The sequence below is a fragment of the Lissotriton helveticus genome, chromosome 12, assembly GCF_964261635.1.
Source record: "Lissotriton helveticus chromosome 12, aLisHel1.1, whole genome shotgun sequence".
NCBI lineage: Eukaryota > Metazoa > Chordata > Amphibia > Caudata > Salamandridae > Lissotriton > Lissotriton helveticus.
Genome location: NC_136073.1, coordinates 577,884,007 through 577,904,625, shown reverse-complemented (window position 1 = coordinate 577,904,625; position 20,619 = coordinate 577,884,007). Strand labels below are relative to the sequence as shown.

General features: G+C 46.3%; 1 protein-coding gene across 1 annotated transcript in view; it reads right to left on the bottom strand.

The window, feature by feature from the left end:
- CNGB1 (cyclic nucleotide gated channel subunit beta 1) overlaps positions 1-20,619 on the bottom strand; it is a 1,191,945-nt gene that overhangs the window by 160,404 nt on the left and 1,010,922 nt on the right. Inside the window, 2 exon segments of the mRNA XM_078668834.1 lie at positions 8,550-8,647; positions 16,367-16,526. Coding sequence (XP_078524960.1) covers positions 8,550-8,647; positions 16,367-16,526 — 258 coding nt within the window.

Below are 20,619 nucleotides of genomic sequence, written 5' to 3'. Positions count from 1 at the left end.
AAAAAGGGGGTGGTGATGGACAGAGTATCTGAGTTAATCAGAACACTCCTACCCAGTCAACAGATCAGGGCTTGATCCATCACCGTTTTTTAGCTCACTGCACCATCCCAGTTCAGAACCTGGCTATATGCAAATTAGTCTGTCCCTGGCCCAGTGCATCATGGGAACAGGGCAGACCAAACTACCAAGCCAATTCTTCACTGGAAAGGAAACAAGCTTCCGGGGACCGGTTTCTGGCATTACAGCCGTCTTCGGCCCGGCTTGCTTGAATCCTGATGGTGCAATGAGCAAGGGACTCATGTCTGAGCGTACCCTTCCACACTCATGGTGGCCAAAATAATTACAAAAAGGGGGTGGTGATGGACAGAGTATCTGAGTTAATCAGAACACTCCTACCCAGTCAACAGATCAGGGCTTGATCCATCACCGTTTTTTAGCTCACTGCACCATCCCAGTTCAGAACCTGGCTATATGCAAATTAGTCCGTCCCTGGCCCAGTGCATCATGGGAACAGGGCAGACCAAACTACCAAGCCAATTCTTCACTGGAAAGGAAACAAGCTTCCGGGGACCGGTTTCTGGCATTACAGCCGTCTTCGGCCCGGCTTGCTTGAATCCTGATGGTGCAATGAGCAAGGGACTCATGTCTGAGCATACCCTTCCACACTCATGGTGGCCAAAATAATTACAAAAAGGGGGTGGTGATGGACAGAGTATCTGAGTTAATCAGAACACTCCTACCCAGTCAACAGATCAGGGCTTGATCCATCACCGTTTTTTAGCTCACTGCACCATCCCAGTTCAGAACCTGGCTATATGCAAATTAGTCCGTCCCTGGCCCAGTGCATCATGGGAACAGGGAAGACCAAACTACCAAGCCAATTCTTCACTGGGAAGGAAACAAGCTTCCGGGGACCGGTTTTTGGCATTACAGCCGTCTTCGGCCCGGCTTGCTTGAATCCTGATGGTGCAATGAGCAAGGGACTCATGTCTGAGCATACCCTTCCACACTCATGGTGGCCAAAATAATTACAAAAAGGGGGTGGTGATGGACAGAGTATCTGAGTTAATCAGAACACTCATACCCAGTCAACAGATCAGGGCTTGATCCATCACCGTTTTTTAGCTCACTGCACCATCCCAGTTCAGAACCTGGCTATATGCAAATTAGTCCGTCCCTGGCCCAGTGCATCATGGGAACAGGGCAGACCAAACTACCAAGCCAATTCTTCACTGGAAAGGAAACAAGCTTCCGAGGACCGGTTTCTGGCATTACAGCCGTCTTCGGCCCGGCTTGCTTGAATCCTGATGGTGCAATGAGCAAGGGACTCATGTCTGAGCATACCCTTCCACACTCATGGTGGCCAAAATAATTACAAAAAGGGGGTGGTGATGGACAGAGTATCTGAGTTAATCAGAACACTCCTACCCAGTCAACAGATCAGGGCTTGATCCATCACCGTTTTTTAGCTCACTGCACCATCCCAGTTCAGAACCTGGCTATATGCAAATTAGTCTGTCCCTGGCCCAGTGCATCATGGGAACAGGGCAGACCAAACTACCAAGCCAATTCTTCACTGGAAAGGAAACAAGCTTCCGGGGACCGGTTTCTGGCATTACAGCCGTCTTCGGCCCGGCTTGCTTGAATCCTGATGGTGCAATGAGCAAGGGACTCATGTCTGAGCGTACCCTTCCACACTCATGGTGGCCAAAATAATTACAAAAAGGGGGTGGTGATGGACAGAGTATCTGAGTTAATCAGAACACTCCTACCCAGTCAACAGATCAGGGCTTGATCCATCACCGTTTTTTAGCTCACTGCACCATCCCAGTTCAGAACCTGGCTATATGCAAATTAGTCCGTCCCTGGCCCAGTGCATCATGGGAACAGGGCAGACCAAACTACCAAGCCAATTCTTCACTGGAAAGGAAACAAGCTTCCGGGGACCGGTTTCTGGCATTACAGCCGTCTTCGGCCCGGCTTGCTTGAATCCTGATGGTGCAATGAGCAAGGGACTCATGTCTGAGCATACCCTTCCACACTCATGGTGGCCAAAATAATTACAAAAAGGGGGTGGTGATGGACAGAGTATCTGAGTTAATCAGAACACTCCTACCCAGTCAACAGATCAGGGCTTGATCCATCACCGTTTTTTAGCTCACTGCACCATCCCAGTTCAGAACCTGGCTATATGCAAATTAGTCCGTCCCTGGCCCAGTGCATCATGGGAACAGGGAAGACCAAACTACCAAGCCAATTCTTCACTGGGAAGGAAACAAGCTTCCGGGGACCGGTTTTTGGCATTACAGCCGTCTTCGGCCCGGCTTGCTTGAATCCTGATGGTGCAATGAGCAAGGGACTCATGTCTGAGCATACCCTTCCACACTCATGGTGGCCAAAATAATTACAAAAAGGGGGTGGTGATGGACAGAGTATCTGAGTTAATCAGAACACTCATACCCAGTCAACAGATCAGGGCTTGATCCATCACCGTTTTTTAGCTCACTGCACCATCCCAGTTCAGAACCTGGCTATATGCAAATTAGTCCGTCCCTGGCCCAGTGCATCATGGGAACAGGGCAGACCAAACTACCAAGCCAATTCTTCACTGGAAAGGAAACAAGCTTCCGAGGACCGGTTTCTGGCATTACAGCCGTCTTCGGCCCGGCTTGCTTGAATCCTGATGGTGCAATGAGCAAGGGACTCATGTCTGAGCATACCCTTCCACACTCATGGTGGCCAAAATAATTACAAAAAGGGGGTGGTGATGGACAGAGTATCTGAGTTAATCAGAACACTCCTACCCAGTCAACAGATCAGGGCTTGATAAATCACCGTTTTTTAGCTCACTGCACCATCCCAGTTCAGAACCTGGCTATATGCAAATTAGTCCGTCCCTGGCCCAGTGCATCATGGGAACAGGGCAGACCAAACTACCAAGCCAATTCTTCACTGGAAAGGAAACAAGCTTCCGGGGACCGGTTTCTGGCATTACAGCCGTCTTCGGCCCGGCTTGCTTGAATCCTGATGGTGCAATGAGCAAGGGACTCATGTCTGAGCATACCCTTCCACACTCATGGTGGCCAAAATAATTACAAAAAGGGGGTGGTGATGGACAGAGTATCTGAGTTAATCAGAACACTCCTACCCAGTCAACAGATCAGGGCTTGATCCATCCCAGTTCAGAACCTGGCTATATGCAAATTAGTCCGTCCCTGGCCCAGTGCATCATGGGAACAGGGCAGACCAAACTACCAAGCCAATTCTTCACTGGGAAGGAAACAAGCTTCCGGGGACCGGTTTCTGGCATTACAGCCGTCTTCGGCCCGGCTTGCTTGAATCCTGATGGTGCAATGAGCAAGGGACTCATGTCTGAGCATACCCTTCCACACTCATGGTGGCCAAAATAATTACAAAAAGGGGGTGGTGATGGACAGAGTATCTGAGTTAATCAGAACACTCATACCCAGTCAACAGATCAGGGCTTGATCCATCACCGTTTTTTAGCTCACTGCACCATCCCAGTTCAGAACCTGGCTATATGCAAATTAGTCCGTCCCTGGCCCAGTGCATCATGGGAACAGGGCAGACCAAACTACCAAGCCAATTCTTCACTGGAAAGGAAACAAGCTTCCGAGGACCGGTTTCTGGCATTACAGCCGTCTTCGGCCCGGCTTGCTTGAATCCTGATGGTGCAATGAGCAAGGGACTCATGTCTGAGCATACCCTTCCACACTCATGGTGGCCAAAATAATTACAAAAAGGGGGTGGTGATGGACAGAGTATCTGAGTTAATCAGAACACTCCTACCCAGTCAACAGATCAGGGCTTGATCCATCACTGTTTTTTAGCTCACTGCACCATCCCAGTTCAGAACCTGGCTATATGCAAATTAGTCCGTCCCTGGCCCAGTGCATCATGGGAACAGGGCAGACCAAACTACCAAGCCAATTCTTCACTGGAAAGGAAACAAGTTTCCGGGGACCGGTTTCTGGCATTACAGCCGTCTTCGGCCCGGCTTGCTTGAATCCTGATGGTGCAATGAGCAAGGGACTCATGTCTGAGCATACCCTTCCACACTCATGGTGGCCAAAATAATTACAAAAAGGGGGTGGTGATGGACAGAGTATCTGAGTTAATCAGAACACTCCTACCCAGTCAACAGATCAGGGCTTGATCCATCACCGTTTTTTAGCTCACTGCACCATCCCAGTTCAGAACCTGGCTATATGCAAATTAGTCCGTCCCTGGCCCAGTGCATCATGGGAACAGGGCAGACCAAACTACCAAGCCAATTCTTCACTGGAAAGGAAACAAGCTTCCGGGGACCGGTTTCTGGCATTACAGCCGTCTTCGGCCCGGCTTGCTTGAATCCTGATGGTGCAATGAGCAAGGGACAGGGGGCCGAAGTGAGAATACCCTAAGGGCAAGAACAACACCTGGCCCCCAGCCTCACTTTGACAGGATGGCAGGGGAGTGCACATAAAACTGACAACACTTTAAAATGGTATGGTGGGGACCGGGGTTGACAGCCCTTTTTCTGTGCCGGTTTACAGAGGCTCTAAAAAAACAGCCCACAGATGACCCTGAGGCACCGGCCCATCACCCAATGCCCGACAGCCCACCTTCCCAAGCCGAAGCAGGGGGTGGCCAACAGAGCGGTGAGACTCATCTAGCCCTCACTTCTAGGGGCAATCTATTTTCAATGTAACCATCATGTCTGCAAGAGCAGGGAAATATGTCCGGCTGACCGACAGAGACCTGGGGGCTTTGACAAACCCCGCCGCCGTTAATCCAACTTTGGAACCTCTTGATGCTTAGGAAGGACACTGCCCGTGCGGTGTGTAGATGCGCTGCAATAAAGAAGGTCGTCTAAAGGGGGCAGTAAGATCCTCCCAAGCAGAGCCGGAGGAGCACGAGAAAACACAAGAAACCACAATGGCAGGCCTGACTGCTCAGATGGTGAAGTGTGGTCCGTGTGAGAGGAGCTGGTTAGCTCAGGACAATGTTGGGTGATGCCATGGGCCCCTGATCTGTGCAGCTGCAAGAGGGGGAGTGGCAGAAGAGCAAGCCGAGTCACACCGGTGCACTTGGCCAGCAGCAGATACAGCTTGGAGATTGCCCTTGAAGGAATGAGCAGCGCTAACACAACCAATGTGCCTCATTGGATACCAACCCCTATTCCAGTGCCCCCTGGCACAGTGAGTATAGATTGTTTAGTCCAGGCAGGAGTTGGCTGGGAGATTGCACACTTAAAGACCCTGCAAGCAGTGAGGAAAATACCCCAAGGGGAGGAGTGAAAACTGCCTTCTAGTGCTTCTCCTACTCTGCCTGAGGGTGCTGCACCGGAGGCAGACGTGCTGCCCAGTTTTCTGAGAAAGCATTGTCACTCTTGATGCTATGACCAGGTCCCCATAAGCCTCCATGGAGTGGACCAAATAGCCTGACATGTTCTTGAATGACCTGAATCATAAGAAAAAACCTCCTTAAAGAGCCCCATTGCAACATATTAGGGACTGGTCACCCAGCCAGGGTCTGGTGACTACATTGAGCGGTATGAAACCTGTTGGATACAAATGGAATGTAGGCCACGGCGAGGGAACGCTCTTCATTTCCTCATAGAAGAAGAAAGCCTCCCATGGTGGTCTCCTTACCTACTTAGACAAAACCCAGCCAAAACCTGCAACACCTAAGACATCACCCTTGACTCAACATGGCTCTCACCAAGGCTGATCTGCTGGAAAGTCTTTCAAGATCGAGCTCCACAATGAACCACAACAAGACCTTAATAGCAGTTGAGCTAAAGTGAGCTCGGACCTAGGAGCCAAAATAAAAGAACTGTGAACAGATGTGGATTCAGTGGGACACTGGTTTCTAGGATGGAAGGATGCCTTGAGAATGTAGCGGCGGGCCAATTCAGAAATGCACACATTGGAAGAGCAACTTAAAGGTGCCATTACCTAATTGGAAGACCTTGAGAACCACCTGAGGAGAAAGAATCTTCAGCACAGGGATTCTGAATGAGGAGGTTCTTAATGCAAATCTCGAACTCATCATGGTAGGAATGCTCCCGTCTCTACTGGGTGACAATGTCCCTGATATTTGAATTGCCAGAATACATCAAACAGGCTTCAGGAGGCAATTACAGCAGCAGAGACCCAGTACTTCCTACAGGGATCTAGAAGGGCAGGAGATGTGAGTTTCCAAGACTACTCCAGCGCAATCTTTCAGGACGTCTCCCAGCTGACATTTCAGCATCAGACTACAAGCCGGATAACCCAGAGGTTCAGAGAAGACGGCATCCGCTACAGATGGGCCTGCCTCTTCTGCCTTTTCTTTGAAATGGGAGACAAATGCCAAACAGTCACAGAAGTACCGCTTGCAGAGGCCCTGCTAGACAGGCCTGCAGATAGTATATCAGAGAACTCTCAGACAGCAAATTTGAGCTCAAGACCCCCCGAATGGGAGAGCAAAGTTGAAATCGCGCATGGAACCAGAATTGAAATCACCTGCCTGGGAGAGGCCAGGAATGATCCCCACAATTGGCCTGCGGAGACGGGGGCTGAGAGCTGCCTGAAGGAGGGCAGGTTTGTGGACTTTGTAATTGCCATAGGGGATCAAGAATGACTCCAGCCTTTCTGGAGTCCTGCACCCTAAACGAAACAATGAAAACGAATACTTTCTGCTGCACACCCACTATACGAAGCCCATGGCAAAAATAGTAGTAGTCAGGTACCACTGGTGCTGGTTTAACGAGGGCTATGGAGAGCACGGGACCCACGTCTGGGAATACCCTTGCTCACTTTGCCACTGGATTCAAGCTAGCCTGGCTGAAGAGGGGTGTTACCCCGAAACCAGTCCCAGGATGCTGTTTCTGGTTCAGGGAAGGCCTGGCTTGGCAGTTCGGGCTGGACAATTCCCATGAGACACAGGATCAAGACTGATTTGCATATGGCTGGGTCTAAAGTGAGGTGGCGAAGTGAGCTAAAGAAAGATGATGGATTCAACCCAGACCTGTGAAGGGGTGAGTGTTTGAAATGTTTCAGCACTCTGTCCATCATCTCTTTGTGTTTGCTTTCTGGAGGACATGGCAGGAGTGGGCTGGGGGAATTATCCTCACTGGAGAGTTTAATTTGGTATGAGGCCCACAAGGGGATGGGGATAGAAAGTACGGGACACACACAATAGCCGTTTCCACATGGCTAAAGACAATCATAGAAGAACTAGACTTGAGCGACGACTAGCGAGAGACACCTTACAACCACCGCTTTCACATTTTACTCGTATATTCATCAAACTCATTCCCATATCGATTACATACTATTGAGTAACCCAATTTTCAGCATGATCCATGCAGCAGAGATTGGACCCATCTCGATCTCTTACCACACTTTTTCTCAATTCGACTAGATTTGGGGACACAGAGGCACCCAGAGTGTTGGACACTTCGCCCTTCCACGATGAGAGAACAAGTTAACAGAGATGAAATAGGAAACACATAGATTAATGAAGACTAATGATGAGTGGCATATGTGTCATTAATGCAAGGGAGCAGTGAAACTGAAAACAGCCCTCAAATGGAAACAAACAGAATAGCCAGCACTCACCCAGTGGAATCCTAGACTGAGGAATATATTTGCTATGGAACGATTGATGCTTAATATGCAGGGACCCCGCTACTATTTTAAGATAAATGGAAGCCAATGTACATCCAACTGAGTGAGGGGGGGAGGGGTGGGATAGCTCAACCCTTCCATCCCAGTGGAGGGCTTTGAGCCTGTTTAACTTAATCCGACAGACAAGCTATTACCACCAGTACTCATGGATACCGGTGTTGGGAGAAATCTCATATAGTCTGTTTGTCGGTGTTGAGGATATGTTCTGGAGCAATATTAAGGGTAAACGTAAGGGGCGGCTCAGCCTTCTGTAGTTGAGGATGGCAGAAATTAGGGAAGGTACATAGTGAGAATAGGAACCAAGATACGATGTAATCAGACAGACTCCCTACAAGATTGAACTAATGTGCTTTCTGTAACCATAATTTGCATTTGCATATTACCTATGCTTATTGTCATTTAAAAAGTTGCAAAACCTTAAAAGATGTCTCTACTGTACCTGAACATTTTAATAAAAAGAGTAATTAAAAAAAGTAATATTTACTTCCAAGGAAAAAAGTGATGTACACAGATTTTCTAAAACTATTGTTTGAGATTTGGGTAGTTCCTCTATGGTGTGTACCTTTTTCCAAGGTCATTCCTTGGAAGTATTTACTATGTTAACCTGGCAGTCCTTGTTAAGCTGTTGTGCTGTACTCAATAGAGAGTTCCTGCAGTTCAGTCTTAGAACTTTTGCAGTCTAGACACCTTGCCATAGGGTAAATGAGTACAAAACATTTCTTAAAGTTTAGATATATGCTCGCCCTGCTAGAAACACCATGCAGGTAATTACAGTGCTCCTACGGGTGTAAACTGCCTGTTGCTGGATACACACCTAGCAATCCTATGGGTGTGTTTTATGAAATGCATGGAAGAAGCTACGTTTGTACACACCTGAAAGAGTGCCACCCTGCTGACAATGTTGTAGTTGACATCAACAGCGATATCCAGTCTCATTTTGTCAGGAAGCTGCACCATCAGCTCGGTCTCATCTGCAAAAAGGTGAAAGTGCTAACTTAGACAGCGGCTACAACCAGTTCTGTACTTACAGTGGGTTTTACTGAAGTTGAGGTTACAGTGTCTCGCTAGCTCAGTGATCTCCTGTGACAGGCATGACAAAATGCGTCTGTGCAAAGTCTGCTGGTGTGCTTGTGCCCTCAGATACTAGAAGAATGTTACAGTTTGGTTACTTATAAGGCTAGATGAGTGAAACATGCTGCAGGAACAACACACTTCATAACAAGCTGAAGGCGTTGAGTTAACCTACTAGCGGGCTTGGTGTGTAGATCATACGGCTCCTGGACCCGGTCCTTGGCGAGTCATGATGTGAATCTTGACACTGACACACTGAGCCTGAGCAGTGCAATTGATGTTAACAGTAACACATTTATGGACACACACTGTGGTAACGTGTATGAAGCCTAGCACTACACTATTGACTGATTCCTGTCAATATTTTGGAGGAGGTGAATCATAGCCATGGTCATGCGCTGGATGGGAATGTTGCAACTGCTCTGCAGTTTTCAAACCTAGAATCAGTCATGCTCTTGGTGTCAAATCTGGCGCACGGTTTGCTGGATGTCATACATGTTGCAACTAAACTAAGGATAAAAGTATGTACATGTATTAGTTGTTAATTCTGTCACTAGTACAGTGTCCAGTCCATTGAACACACCTGGAGCATGTAAAGCCAGTCACAATTGCAGACAGTTTATTTTCATGTCCATGATCCCCTAATACTTTGCGAAAAGGAATAAAAGCGTGTCTATTGTGTATGTTGGCTGTAGACCATTGCATGTACAGGATTGAGTGCTCGGGGGACTCCAGGTGGATTTGGTTTTGAAATTTCTTTGCTGTTTTTTAGCGCAGTACCCTACAAGTTTTGTCACATTCAGGTGAATTTACAATTGCAATTGGAATACAATTTTTTAATAATACTAAAAGGCAAGCCTTTTGTTACAGCCAGAAATAATAGTGATTTTTAAAAAAAATAAACAAGTATTTTATTTCAAAAGAGTAAGCCTTTCTTAGATAGCCTGGTGGAAGAGAATTCCATAGTTTAGACTTTGGTAACACAGAATCGCCAGCCAAATGATTAGAGCCTCACTGACTAAGGTGTGTCTTTGTCTTTGTTGTGTCATGAGAAGGTGTCGATTGGTGTAGTAATGGATTACAGTACACTATAGCGAGGTGGCTCTGGTGTACAGCAGGTGGTGCTAAGGACAATCAATCATTGCCACTTGGGAGAGTAGGATCTTCAGCAGTGTCACCATCATCACGGTCTGACATATTGTGAAGGTTTTTCTTGAACAATTTAGTGGCCTGTTTGGGGTTGGTGAACACGTCAACCTACCTTTAATCATGATTTAGAAATTGGCAGGGTAAAGCAGCGCATATTGGATATCTGCCTTTTGTAGTATAGTTTTTATCCAGAGACCAAGGTGGTCCATGCTTTCTGTGTTTGCAGAGATGTTCTTTCATCGAGTCCAGTCAGTCAGTGAGTTTGATTATCTTTGATTCTATTGTTGCAAGGCTTTGTAGTGTTCGTAAGTCTTGTTCATCAGACAAATCTTAGCTCGGCTAGGACTGGGTGCCTTCCAGTGGTGGATCATTCTCAGTAGGCCTAGTCAAATGTATGTTCTCAGAGGCTTTGACTGCTTGAGGTCATGCTTGCCATGTCGCAGACATCAGTACACTCTAAGCGGACACTGACATAGAAAGTAGAACATTTTTGACCTAGTCAAACCTCTGTTCTCAGAGGCTTTGGCTGCTTGAGGTCATGCTTGCCATGTCGCAGACATCACTATACTCTAAGCGGACACTGACATAGAAAGTGGAAAGATTTGGGCCTAGTCAAACATCTGTTCTCAGAGGCTTTGGCTGCTTGGTGTCATGCTTGCCGTTTTGCAGACATCAGTATACTCTAAGCTCACGCTGACATAGAAAGTGGGGAGTTTGGGGTCCAGCATAATTCTGCATAATATTCTGCACAGAGGTTTCCTATCTAAATCCATATCATTTGTGCAGCCCAATGTCCTGTCTCATATGCTAAGGTATTTTATTGTGATATCACAAAGGTTTCTTATAGCAGACTGTGGTGTTTGATAGCATCAGGCAACAGCAAATGCTGCTATCCAATCCAAAGTGGGTCCTACCTTGACCCACCAATAGGCCATCAGGCATGGTGCCAAAGAGAAAGAAGAGGGGAGGATAAGCAGACCTGCGCCAGATGGAGGGAATCAAAGGCAAGCGGGGCAAGCCTACCATCAACCTTCATGATGAGCGGCCCAGTCTCTCATATTACCATTCCTGAAGGGGTTAGTCAGTGCAGATATCTAGGAGTGCCATGTAGTAATGCACTTCGTCTCTCTCCCAGAAATGGCTAGCCCACATGTCGGAGATGCAAGCTTCCTGAACCAAAGCAGGTCTTTCATCTGGTCAGCTACCTCCGGGACGGCCAGTCACATACCTTTCCCTGTGCGGCTTGCAGTCTCGGTAAAGCCAGCAGGTCAGCTCTGAAAGGCGATTAACATACACAGGGTCGACCCAGTAACCCTCAAAATCTGGATGTCTATGTTCAACAGCTTGGGATACCAAAAATCTCCCAGCCCAGTCAAGAGCCGCAAGAATGACTTGGGCCCGATCGTGCCCGATTGTTCCTGATCTTCTTTAGAACTCTGGGCAGGAGTGGTATGGGTGGAAAGGCGTACAGTAGGCCTGATATCCACTCAAGATGAAAAGTGTCTCTGAGCTAGAGCCACCTTGGAAACTCCAGTGTGCAGAAGGGCTGACATTGTGCATTCTCGATGGTAGCAATGAGATCTAACCAAGGTACTCTCCACTGTTGAAAGAGACCTTGCACCATCTCCAGATGGATAAGCCATTCGTGATCCACTAGGCTTTTTCAGCTGAGTTTGTCCACCCTGGCGTTCAGAGAGCACGCCATGTGTCGAGCCAACAGGGATATGCCCTCACGTTACAGCCAGGTCCAGAGGCACAGCCTTTCGACAAAGGGTCCATAACCCCACCCGCCCTCTTTGTTTCAGTACCACATTCTGATGGTGTTGTGCGTGAACACCCGCACTGGCCTTCCACTAATGGAGGGTAGAAAGGCTTTTAATGCCAGTCGGATTGCCTGGAGCTTCAGTAGGTTGTTGTAAAGTCCGGATTATGCCGGAGACCAGAGGCCTTTGTTCTCTACCTCTCCCAGATGGCCGCCCCATACCAGTAGTGACACATCTGTCACCACTGGTTGGGGAAGGGAGAGGGGTCTGCCACTGAACCAATTGTGGTACGTTACCCACCACTACAGATCTTTTGCAGTTTCCTCTGAGATCAGGACCATGTTGAAAAGATTCCCCTGATGCTGTGCCCATTGGAACTTCAGTTCCCATTGCATAGCCCACTTATGCCAGCAGCATGTGTCACAAGCAGGATACAGGAGGCCATGAGGCCCAGCAGCCTCAGAATCAGTCTCACTGAAACCCAGGATAATGGCTGAAACATCGGTATCATAGTCTGAATATCCTGGATTCGCCATTCTGGAGTATATCCTCGAAACTGTACCCTGTCCAGAACAGCTCAGATGAAAGTAAGCGTCTGAGAGGGAGTCAGGTTTGACTTTGGCACGTTGACAGTGAACTCAAGTGAGTGCAAGAGGTTCGCCATAGTCTGGAGGAGGGGGGTGACTGCCTAGGGCAAGCCAGCATTCAAAAATCATTTGCTGACAAAGGGAAAGACTGGGACCCAGATCTCCACAGATGGGCTGCAACCACCGCCATCCCCTTGGTGAACAACTGATGGGCTCTGGTAGGGCCAAAACGGAGCACACTAAACTGAAAGTGTTCATGGCCCACGGTGAACCACAGGTAGTGTCTGTACATGAATGTGCAAATATGTGTCCAGCAAGTCCAGTGCTACCATTCAGTCTCCCAGGCAGACAGGGCTTGAGCGAGAGAGAGCATTTTTATTTTTGCCTTTTTGAGGAAGAAATTGAGAGGGCACATGACTAGAGTAGGACAAAGTTCTTCATTCTTCTTGAGCACCAGACAGTAGCGGGAATACCAACCACAACCTATTTCCTGTGTCAGCACCCTCGCTATGGCTCCCTTGACCAAGAGAGCTGCCACTCCCTTGCGGAGTAAGGAGTGATGGTCCACTGTCAACCTGTTGCAAGTGGGTGGGGTGGGTGGAGGGGTAATCCTGAAGGAGAAGGAGTACCCCCATCAGGAATTCTGGAGGACCCAGTGGTGCAGGTCATGGGGTATCCTGCTACCTACTGGTTATCCATGATGGTTGGAGGGAGAACAAAAGAGGTTTAGAGGCTACGGCTCCTTGGGGGGTGGTAGACTGGCCCTACCTCTGGCTGCCTAACCCATAGGATCCTTGGCCATGCAGAGGCTAGGAAACATGGGAGCTGTGGTGAATGGCTGGGTAAATACACGGCTGGGGGCAATGAAAGGAGTTGAAACGGCGGACTGGGGCTAGCGATCATGGAAAAGCCCAAGGTCCTGGCAGTAGCTCTGCTATCCTCAAGCACTGCAGGGCTGAGTACTCCTTGTCTCTGAAGAGACAAGAGTCAATTAAAGGGCATGTCCATAAATGAGGCTAGGACATCCCCTGAATAGTCAGTCGTTCTCAACCAGGTGTGCTATAGTAAGGCCACCGAGGATGAAACTGCTTTGCCTAGTGAGTTGCTTGTGTCCAGCCGACATCTGGTCATGGCCTTGGCTGCATCTCTCCTGTCTGCCCCAGCCAGGGAGAGTATGGTCTGGGTCTCCTCAGGGACCATGAGCAGCACCTGCACAGCCGAATCCCATAGTGCATGAGAGTTACAGCCCAAAAGGTATATGGTGTTCTCTAACTTCAGTGCAAGGTTGGTGGAAGAAAACATTTTGTTGCCTAAGGTGTTCAGCCTCTTGGATTCCCTATCCAGTGGGGTGGTGGTAGGGAATGTGCCAGGGTGTACACGGAAAATGGAGGCTTGGTACACCAAGCTGTCCGGGGTAGGGAGTTGCGTGAGGAAATTGGAATCTCCTGGGGTAGGGCAATGGTGGCGGGCAATTGTCCTGTTCACAAGAGCCCTTGTGCAGATTTTGGACCTGGTCGAAAGTAGGATGTCCGTACGGGCTTCATTAAATGGGAGAAGCAGTTTTGAGGGGAGTCACTCCCGGCAGAAGCACGCCTTTCAAGACATTAGTCTTGACTGCCACTGAGGGCAGCCATTCATCCAGGACCCCGGCTGCTCTTCTCACCACCATAGCCAAAGAAGCTCCCTCCTCCGTAGCCATGGTAGGAGAAGAGACCACACCAGTATCTGGGGAAGTGTCCAGTCCACTGGCTTTTGCCAAGTCCTCACAACAGTCCGTGTAATGGTCAAGGGGCTGGTATTCCTCAGTGTTCAGTGGCCCCCTCCTAATCCTTCCCCAAGTACTAGCCTGCAGTAATACAACTCAGGCTCCGGTTTGGAGTGCAAGGCTCCAGTTGACGCCGGGGATGGCATTGGACAACATCGGAGTCAGGGTTAAGAATGGGGACAGTGCCAGCGTCACTAGGGTTGTGGACATTGGGACCAGCGTTGGGGAAGGTGGAGGTGGTATGACCGGGGGAACATCCTTTACAACGCAACTTTTACAACGAAGTACCTTTACGACGCAACCATTACAATGCAACTTTTACAACGTCTTGCGCTGGGGGCGCTCTAGGATAGGGAATAGTTTCCAACACCTTCCCTACTATCCACGGGGACTGGAGTTGGAATAGTAAATTAAACTATTCACTATCCAGCGCCCCCCAACGCAAGTCGTTGTAACGACTTGCGTTGTAAAACTTGCTTCGTAAAGGCATGTGTTGTAATAGCATGCGTTGTAACGTCATACATCCTATGACCGGCACCAGTCGGGACCCATTCATATCAGGGAACCAGTAGGAGCCGCTCCTGAACTTGCGTGGTATTAAGGTGCACCAGCAGGAAGAGGAGGCCCAAATATGAGGTGCATGGCCTCATAACATTTGCAAAGTTGGGCGGGGGTCACTCTGATTCTCGGAAACTCACGGAGACACGGTACCGGCCTAAGCACACTTTAAACCCCTGAGCCAGGCCTTGAATGATGATGCTCCCTCGCCTCTATTAAGGACTTTAAAGGATGGGGTGAAGTCGAAGACGACTTCTACTTTCTACTCTTTTTCTTCTTGTAATGCTTACTTGAATGCCTGGATGACTTCGACTGAAACAAAGATTGATGACTCTGTGACCGATACCGGGACCTTCTTTAAGAACCAGATCGAGGCCATTGTGGTGTCGCTTGTCAAGTGGCCAGGAGCTTGAGGGACCACTCCATCAAAGCCTAGGGTGTATGGCGCGGCAGTCGACACAGATCTTCCCATTGTGGTTGTGCTCAAGACACCAGAAACAAACAAGATGCAGGCCCCTCGACAACATCGGGGGGTGACAGGCACATCAGGGCTTGAGGCTAGCTTTGTTAGTGGACATCCATGCCACACCAGGAGAAAGACCAAAAAAACCTTTAACAAAAAGTTGAAAAGGTCAGTCAAAAAATTACTGGGCGTAGCTGTCCGGTTCTGCGCTGACTGGCATAGAAAGAAAAGAACGGATGTCAGCGCGCTGAGGTGGCACCTATATAGGCACTGTGCACGTTACATCCGGCATGGACACGTCAAACTGAGCCAAACGACTCCACCGACTGGCGCGCAGGGTTACTGCTCACAAAACAATTCCAGATCCAGTCTGATGCCTGGGGATAATTCTAAGGTAAGGAATCTCCAGCTAGAAGTCTCTATCAGATAGGAATCTCTACAGAATCATTCTCAAATTTTATATGACACGGGATCCCAGCAGCACAGTCCCGGCCAGCAGCTGTCCCCTCAGTCCGGGATACCCAAGATAGTCAGTAGTTTGACGTAGATCAATGGAATGGGTACACCACAAAGCTTTCATTATGGCAATTGTTTAATATACATTTATACACTACCGTATTACCGTTTTTTAGATATTTTCTACATTATATCTTTAGTTTATTAATTACATTTTTTTTAGAAGGATCAGAAAGTCGGGCACATTTTGCTCATCATCGTGTTAGATCTGTGCACGCAGAGCTGTAAAAGACGAGGTTGGCTCAGTCGATAACAGTTGATCTAGTAATGGTGTTATGTTAATCTACATTAGTTTTCTTTGAGCTTTGAATTAATAGGTTTCCTGTACTGGACTGAGATAGGAAAGTACATCTGATATGATCCAAATGTATGATGGAGGGTGAAAATGTATCTGGTAAATATTAGATCGGTAATAATAGTAGGTGGGATCAGCGTCTGTTTTTTTTAAAGACTAATAGGTGTAATTAATTTGGAGAAAGCACCTGTCCTGGAACCCCAGGTTGACTGGACTGTGGGATAGTGAAAATTAACATTATTGATCATGTTTTGTAATTTGGTACTGCTCATCGGGGTGAAAATTTGACACCAGTGCATTGGGTATGATTCTTACTAGTTCTACACTAATGTGTTAATTGTGAATTTCAGCAATGATGCAGCAGTAGGTATTTCTGGCAGCATATTGCTGTCTGTATACTTGTAGCTTTCTTGGAACTTATTCACCGTGAACTCTGCCATAGGTGTGCAGGGTACACATTCCAGCAACTATGCACCTTTTACTGTACATATGTATCATATTAACAGTGATAAGAATATCTTACCCAGCATGCCTTGCGAATGCCAGGTGTACTCGTACCACATCTTGATGCGTTTCTGAACAGATTTGGGGATCCGGTTTGAGGTCATGTATTTTATTGTACTGTCCATACAGCTGCGATAGTATGTCTGTCCGGCAGTGGCTGCTCCCACTACGTCCCTCATCTACAAAGAAAAGAATGATGCAGTCATTGAATGTGTGAAAGGGAGACAAAAGGAGCAAACTGGAGTCATCTAAGAGAAAGAATTGAAGAGACTCGAAAGAAACAGACAACAAGAAAGGAGAGGGAACAGCTGGAAAGCAAAAGAGAAGAAAGGAGACAAGACCAGATGAGAGGAACTCTTTGGAATGATTTCACCATTTTTATAAATATTCCCGTTTAGTTAGGATGTTTCCTTTTTATGAACCTTTATAATAATATTTATGATCTTGGGAATATGATGAATCTTGGTTGTTGAACTGTAATTGTTACATTAGCTTTACCTTTTAATGAGAAAAGTTACTTTTTTTATATGAATTTGTACTTACTTTGCATTTATATCAAATGTTTTATAGTGTAGCTTTTATGGTTTTATGAACCGAAATAATGTAAACATGATAATGATGATAATGATATGAGGAGAGGAGTCGGAAAAAAAAACAGAGGATGTTGGGAAAACAAAAAAGAGAGGAGAGGAGGAGGAAATGACAAATGAGCTGGAGGAAGATGGGATTAAGAACGAAAGAAAGGAAGAGGAGTCAAGTCAGGAAGGACATTTAGGGGAGCAGAGCTGAAAAGTAGAACGAGACAGATAAGGTCACAGAGTGGAAGAAAAGTGAGAAGCAACACGTGAGAGAGTGAACAGGTAATGGCACAAACATCAAGTGCATAAGTAAAGAGAATGGAAAAGGTAAGATGTGGGAGAATGAACAAAGTCACAGTATGTTAATGTCAATTCTTGAGGAGAATATTTCACGACTTAAAGCCATTTTGAGTATTAAAGTGTAAATAGCTGTGAAATGTTGAAACATCGGTTTTAATTTTTGATATTTCACTGTCTAAGTCATTGGCAGTGAAATGAACTGTGACTTCTGAAAGGCCTACTCAACCATGACTGTCAATCTATCACATCATTGATGTTTACAATATCTGAAGTAATCCTTATAACTCTGCCACCACTGACATTTGCACTATCATCTGTAAAAGTGACTTTAATATAAACTATATAACAATAATAATAGGTGAGATGCCTAGTAAAATAACAGAACCTAGACGCCCTGCCAAAGTAGTCAGAAAGTATGACCACTGTTTGTCTTTATTCACTCCTCCACCAAAAAACATGTTGCATAACTTCAGTTAATATGACATTCAATTACCTGTATTTATGGGCAACAAGACAGTCTTTTTTTAACTGATTTTGTCAACACTTAGTTTAGATATGTAACAAATCCCTACTTTTAATATGTCTTTTTCCCAACCCTTACAGGAGCAATCAGTGATTACATATAGTTTATTGTTAAATTACAAAATAATTGTGGAAAATGCAACCATATATTTTTAGTATGTGATAGACCTTTTTTTATAAAAGAAGCATGAGTACAATACTCGTTCCCAAGACTGAAAAACATGAAGATAACAGATTTATTTGGTTAACAGTATCAGCCTAAGAAAGACTGCCTTGTGGCAGAAGGGTTCTTGTCAACATGTTTCAGCTGATGCAGACGTTTAGGCCCAGCCTTCTTCAAGATTTTAAGCAATGCCTCAATTGTGTCACAGGAAATATAATAACTCCAAATCCAATCTGATCTAGTAACATTTGGGAGACAATGGCCCTGTTCCCCATCCCATCAAAATGAAAATAAAGCCTTGTAGCTTTCACAAAGCAATATTTTGTCCCATTGGGGTTTTAGTGACTAATACAGACACACAGGAAGAAACGGCTAATTCAACTGATTTAACTGAACAATCATGTTTAGAATACGTTCTAACAAAAACCTAACAGTTTCTTCTAATACTGCCCTTAACTCATTATATGTAACATTATTTATAACATCAACAGAAGTTTTTACTTGGCAGTAAGCTATTGACTGCAACATCACAACTTTAATCAGTTGTGGCCCAGTCTTTAACACTGTTACTAACCTGTTGAACACACATTGATATTTTAACTGATTTTTGTATTGTTGGTTTCTTAGAACCTAACACTGAGTCTCAAAATCAACCTACCACATAAGTGTAGTTAGCCTAGACTTCCAATACATTTAAACTCAGAATACCGATCTCACATCGAAACCATCTAGAGTTCACAATTAAATCCACCACAGTAACAAAAATGAAGGAACCAGTTGCTTTTGTGAAGTTTATAGACTTAAACATGGTCGTCATTTTAAGGGCGAATGTAGAGACAGGTCCAAGGGGTGCTTAACTGATAATTACTGCTGTTACCAACCTGTCATTAACAGCTATTGTTTTGCTCTCCTCCCCTCACATTGGCAATCATGTTTCTCGTATTATAAAAGCTTATTGCACATCCACTGTCACCCAGACATTTTAGTCCTACAGAAAGTCATCTGTTGCAAGGAATGTGTTGGAGAAAGGGATCATCTGCAAACTTCAGAATCATTTGGATAATTCACACAGGTCTAGATATCAAACAGTCTGAATTCTGCCCCAGGCATGGTATGAACATGGTGCTGCTTAATGTCATGGAGAATCTTGTTAACTTGATTGATGGGGGAAATCCAGGTATGATGATATTGTTTGCCAGCTCTTTGCAGCTTTTGATATGCACAGTCACTTTTTATAGAGGATGCCCTGATATGGCTTTCATTAGTTCGCTAGAATAGGAGTGCAAATGGTTAGAATTAGCACTTTGACTTCATCTCTGCTCTCACTGGGATGGTGCCATCCCCACAGGTGCCACAAGGCCACTGCATGTTTAACGTTGACATTAAGTTAAGAAGATCAGACAGCATAATATTTTATTCTAAGTAAACACTGATGAACAGATGATACCAAGGTCTTGGTAAAAATAAATGGGTCAGAAGCTGTAGCTGACCTGACGTGAAAAACATGAGCCAACACTCTACTCCTGGACAGTTTCTCCACACACCCGAGACAGACTGAGGAGAAAAGAGCCTAAACATGTCTGCACAGGTTTCTGCTCAGCTGAATGAGAGGGCGGTTATGTCAGTAAGCTGTGGCCCCACAGTACTAATCAGTTAAAGGAAAGGTCAATGATTAAAAGCAGAATTGAGGATGTTAACAGATCAGGATGGATGTCGTAACACGAAAAGACCCAGTTATCTTCTAGAGAAGGATGCTGCATTCTCCTTAGCCTCAGGTGCAGGAACACACTGTGGCCTCAGGCAAGTGTTGGGAAATTGGTGGTGGGGAAAACAGAGATCACTCCAGGAAGTTGCACGTGATAACCTCAAAGAGGAATATCTGGGTATCCTCATGCATTAGACAACTCATGTGGGTGTCTGGGAGAGTGCTCTATGTTATGTTATGTTATGGCCATACTTTTAGAGCTCACGGCTACCCCAAGGGGTGTTATGTGTTTGTCACATGTCAGGCTAATACTCAGTACTACCTGAAGCAGGCGGTGATTTCTGTGCGTGGTGACAGTGAGCCATCTGTTTATAACAAACCTCTGTAAGAATTGGTGTTTAGTTTGTTTACTTTCTGAAAGATGTCAGAAGAGCTGTGTCTTACTTGAAGTAGTGATACTCTGCCTAACCAGGGATTGGAAGGAAGCGAAGATAGAGAGACCGAGTAGTTGGGTGTTGTGAAAGGACAAACGTATATTGATACATCATACACACACACACGCACACACATATATATATTTTTTCAATGAAAAAACTAAGGCTGCAGGGACGTTATAGTTAGGAAATCGAATTAAAGAAACCTTAGAAATTCACTTAAAAAACGAAGGACACAGGGTGTTATAGTTAGACTGACATTTTACTCGTACAAAACCAGAGAAATTCAGAAGTTATAGTTAACTGAGCCAGCTATAACTTACGCCCCCGCAATGCAGTGCTTATGACCTCACATACTACATCACTCATGACATGGTCTGTGGGTGGCAGTCCCCAGGGCCATCTAGGGCTGCAGAAGGGGGAAGCTTGGTCCCCCTTCCATCTCCTAATTTGCCCCAGGGAGGGGGCAGTCCTAGGGGCTGCGGGGGTCCGCTGTCCCGCATATTTTCAAATTAAAGCTACAGGGAGGTGGATGCCCCCGGGCTGCAGGGGGTCCATGCAGACTCTGTA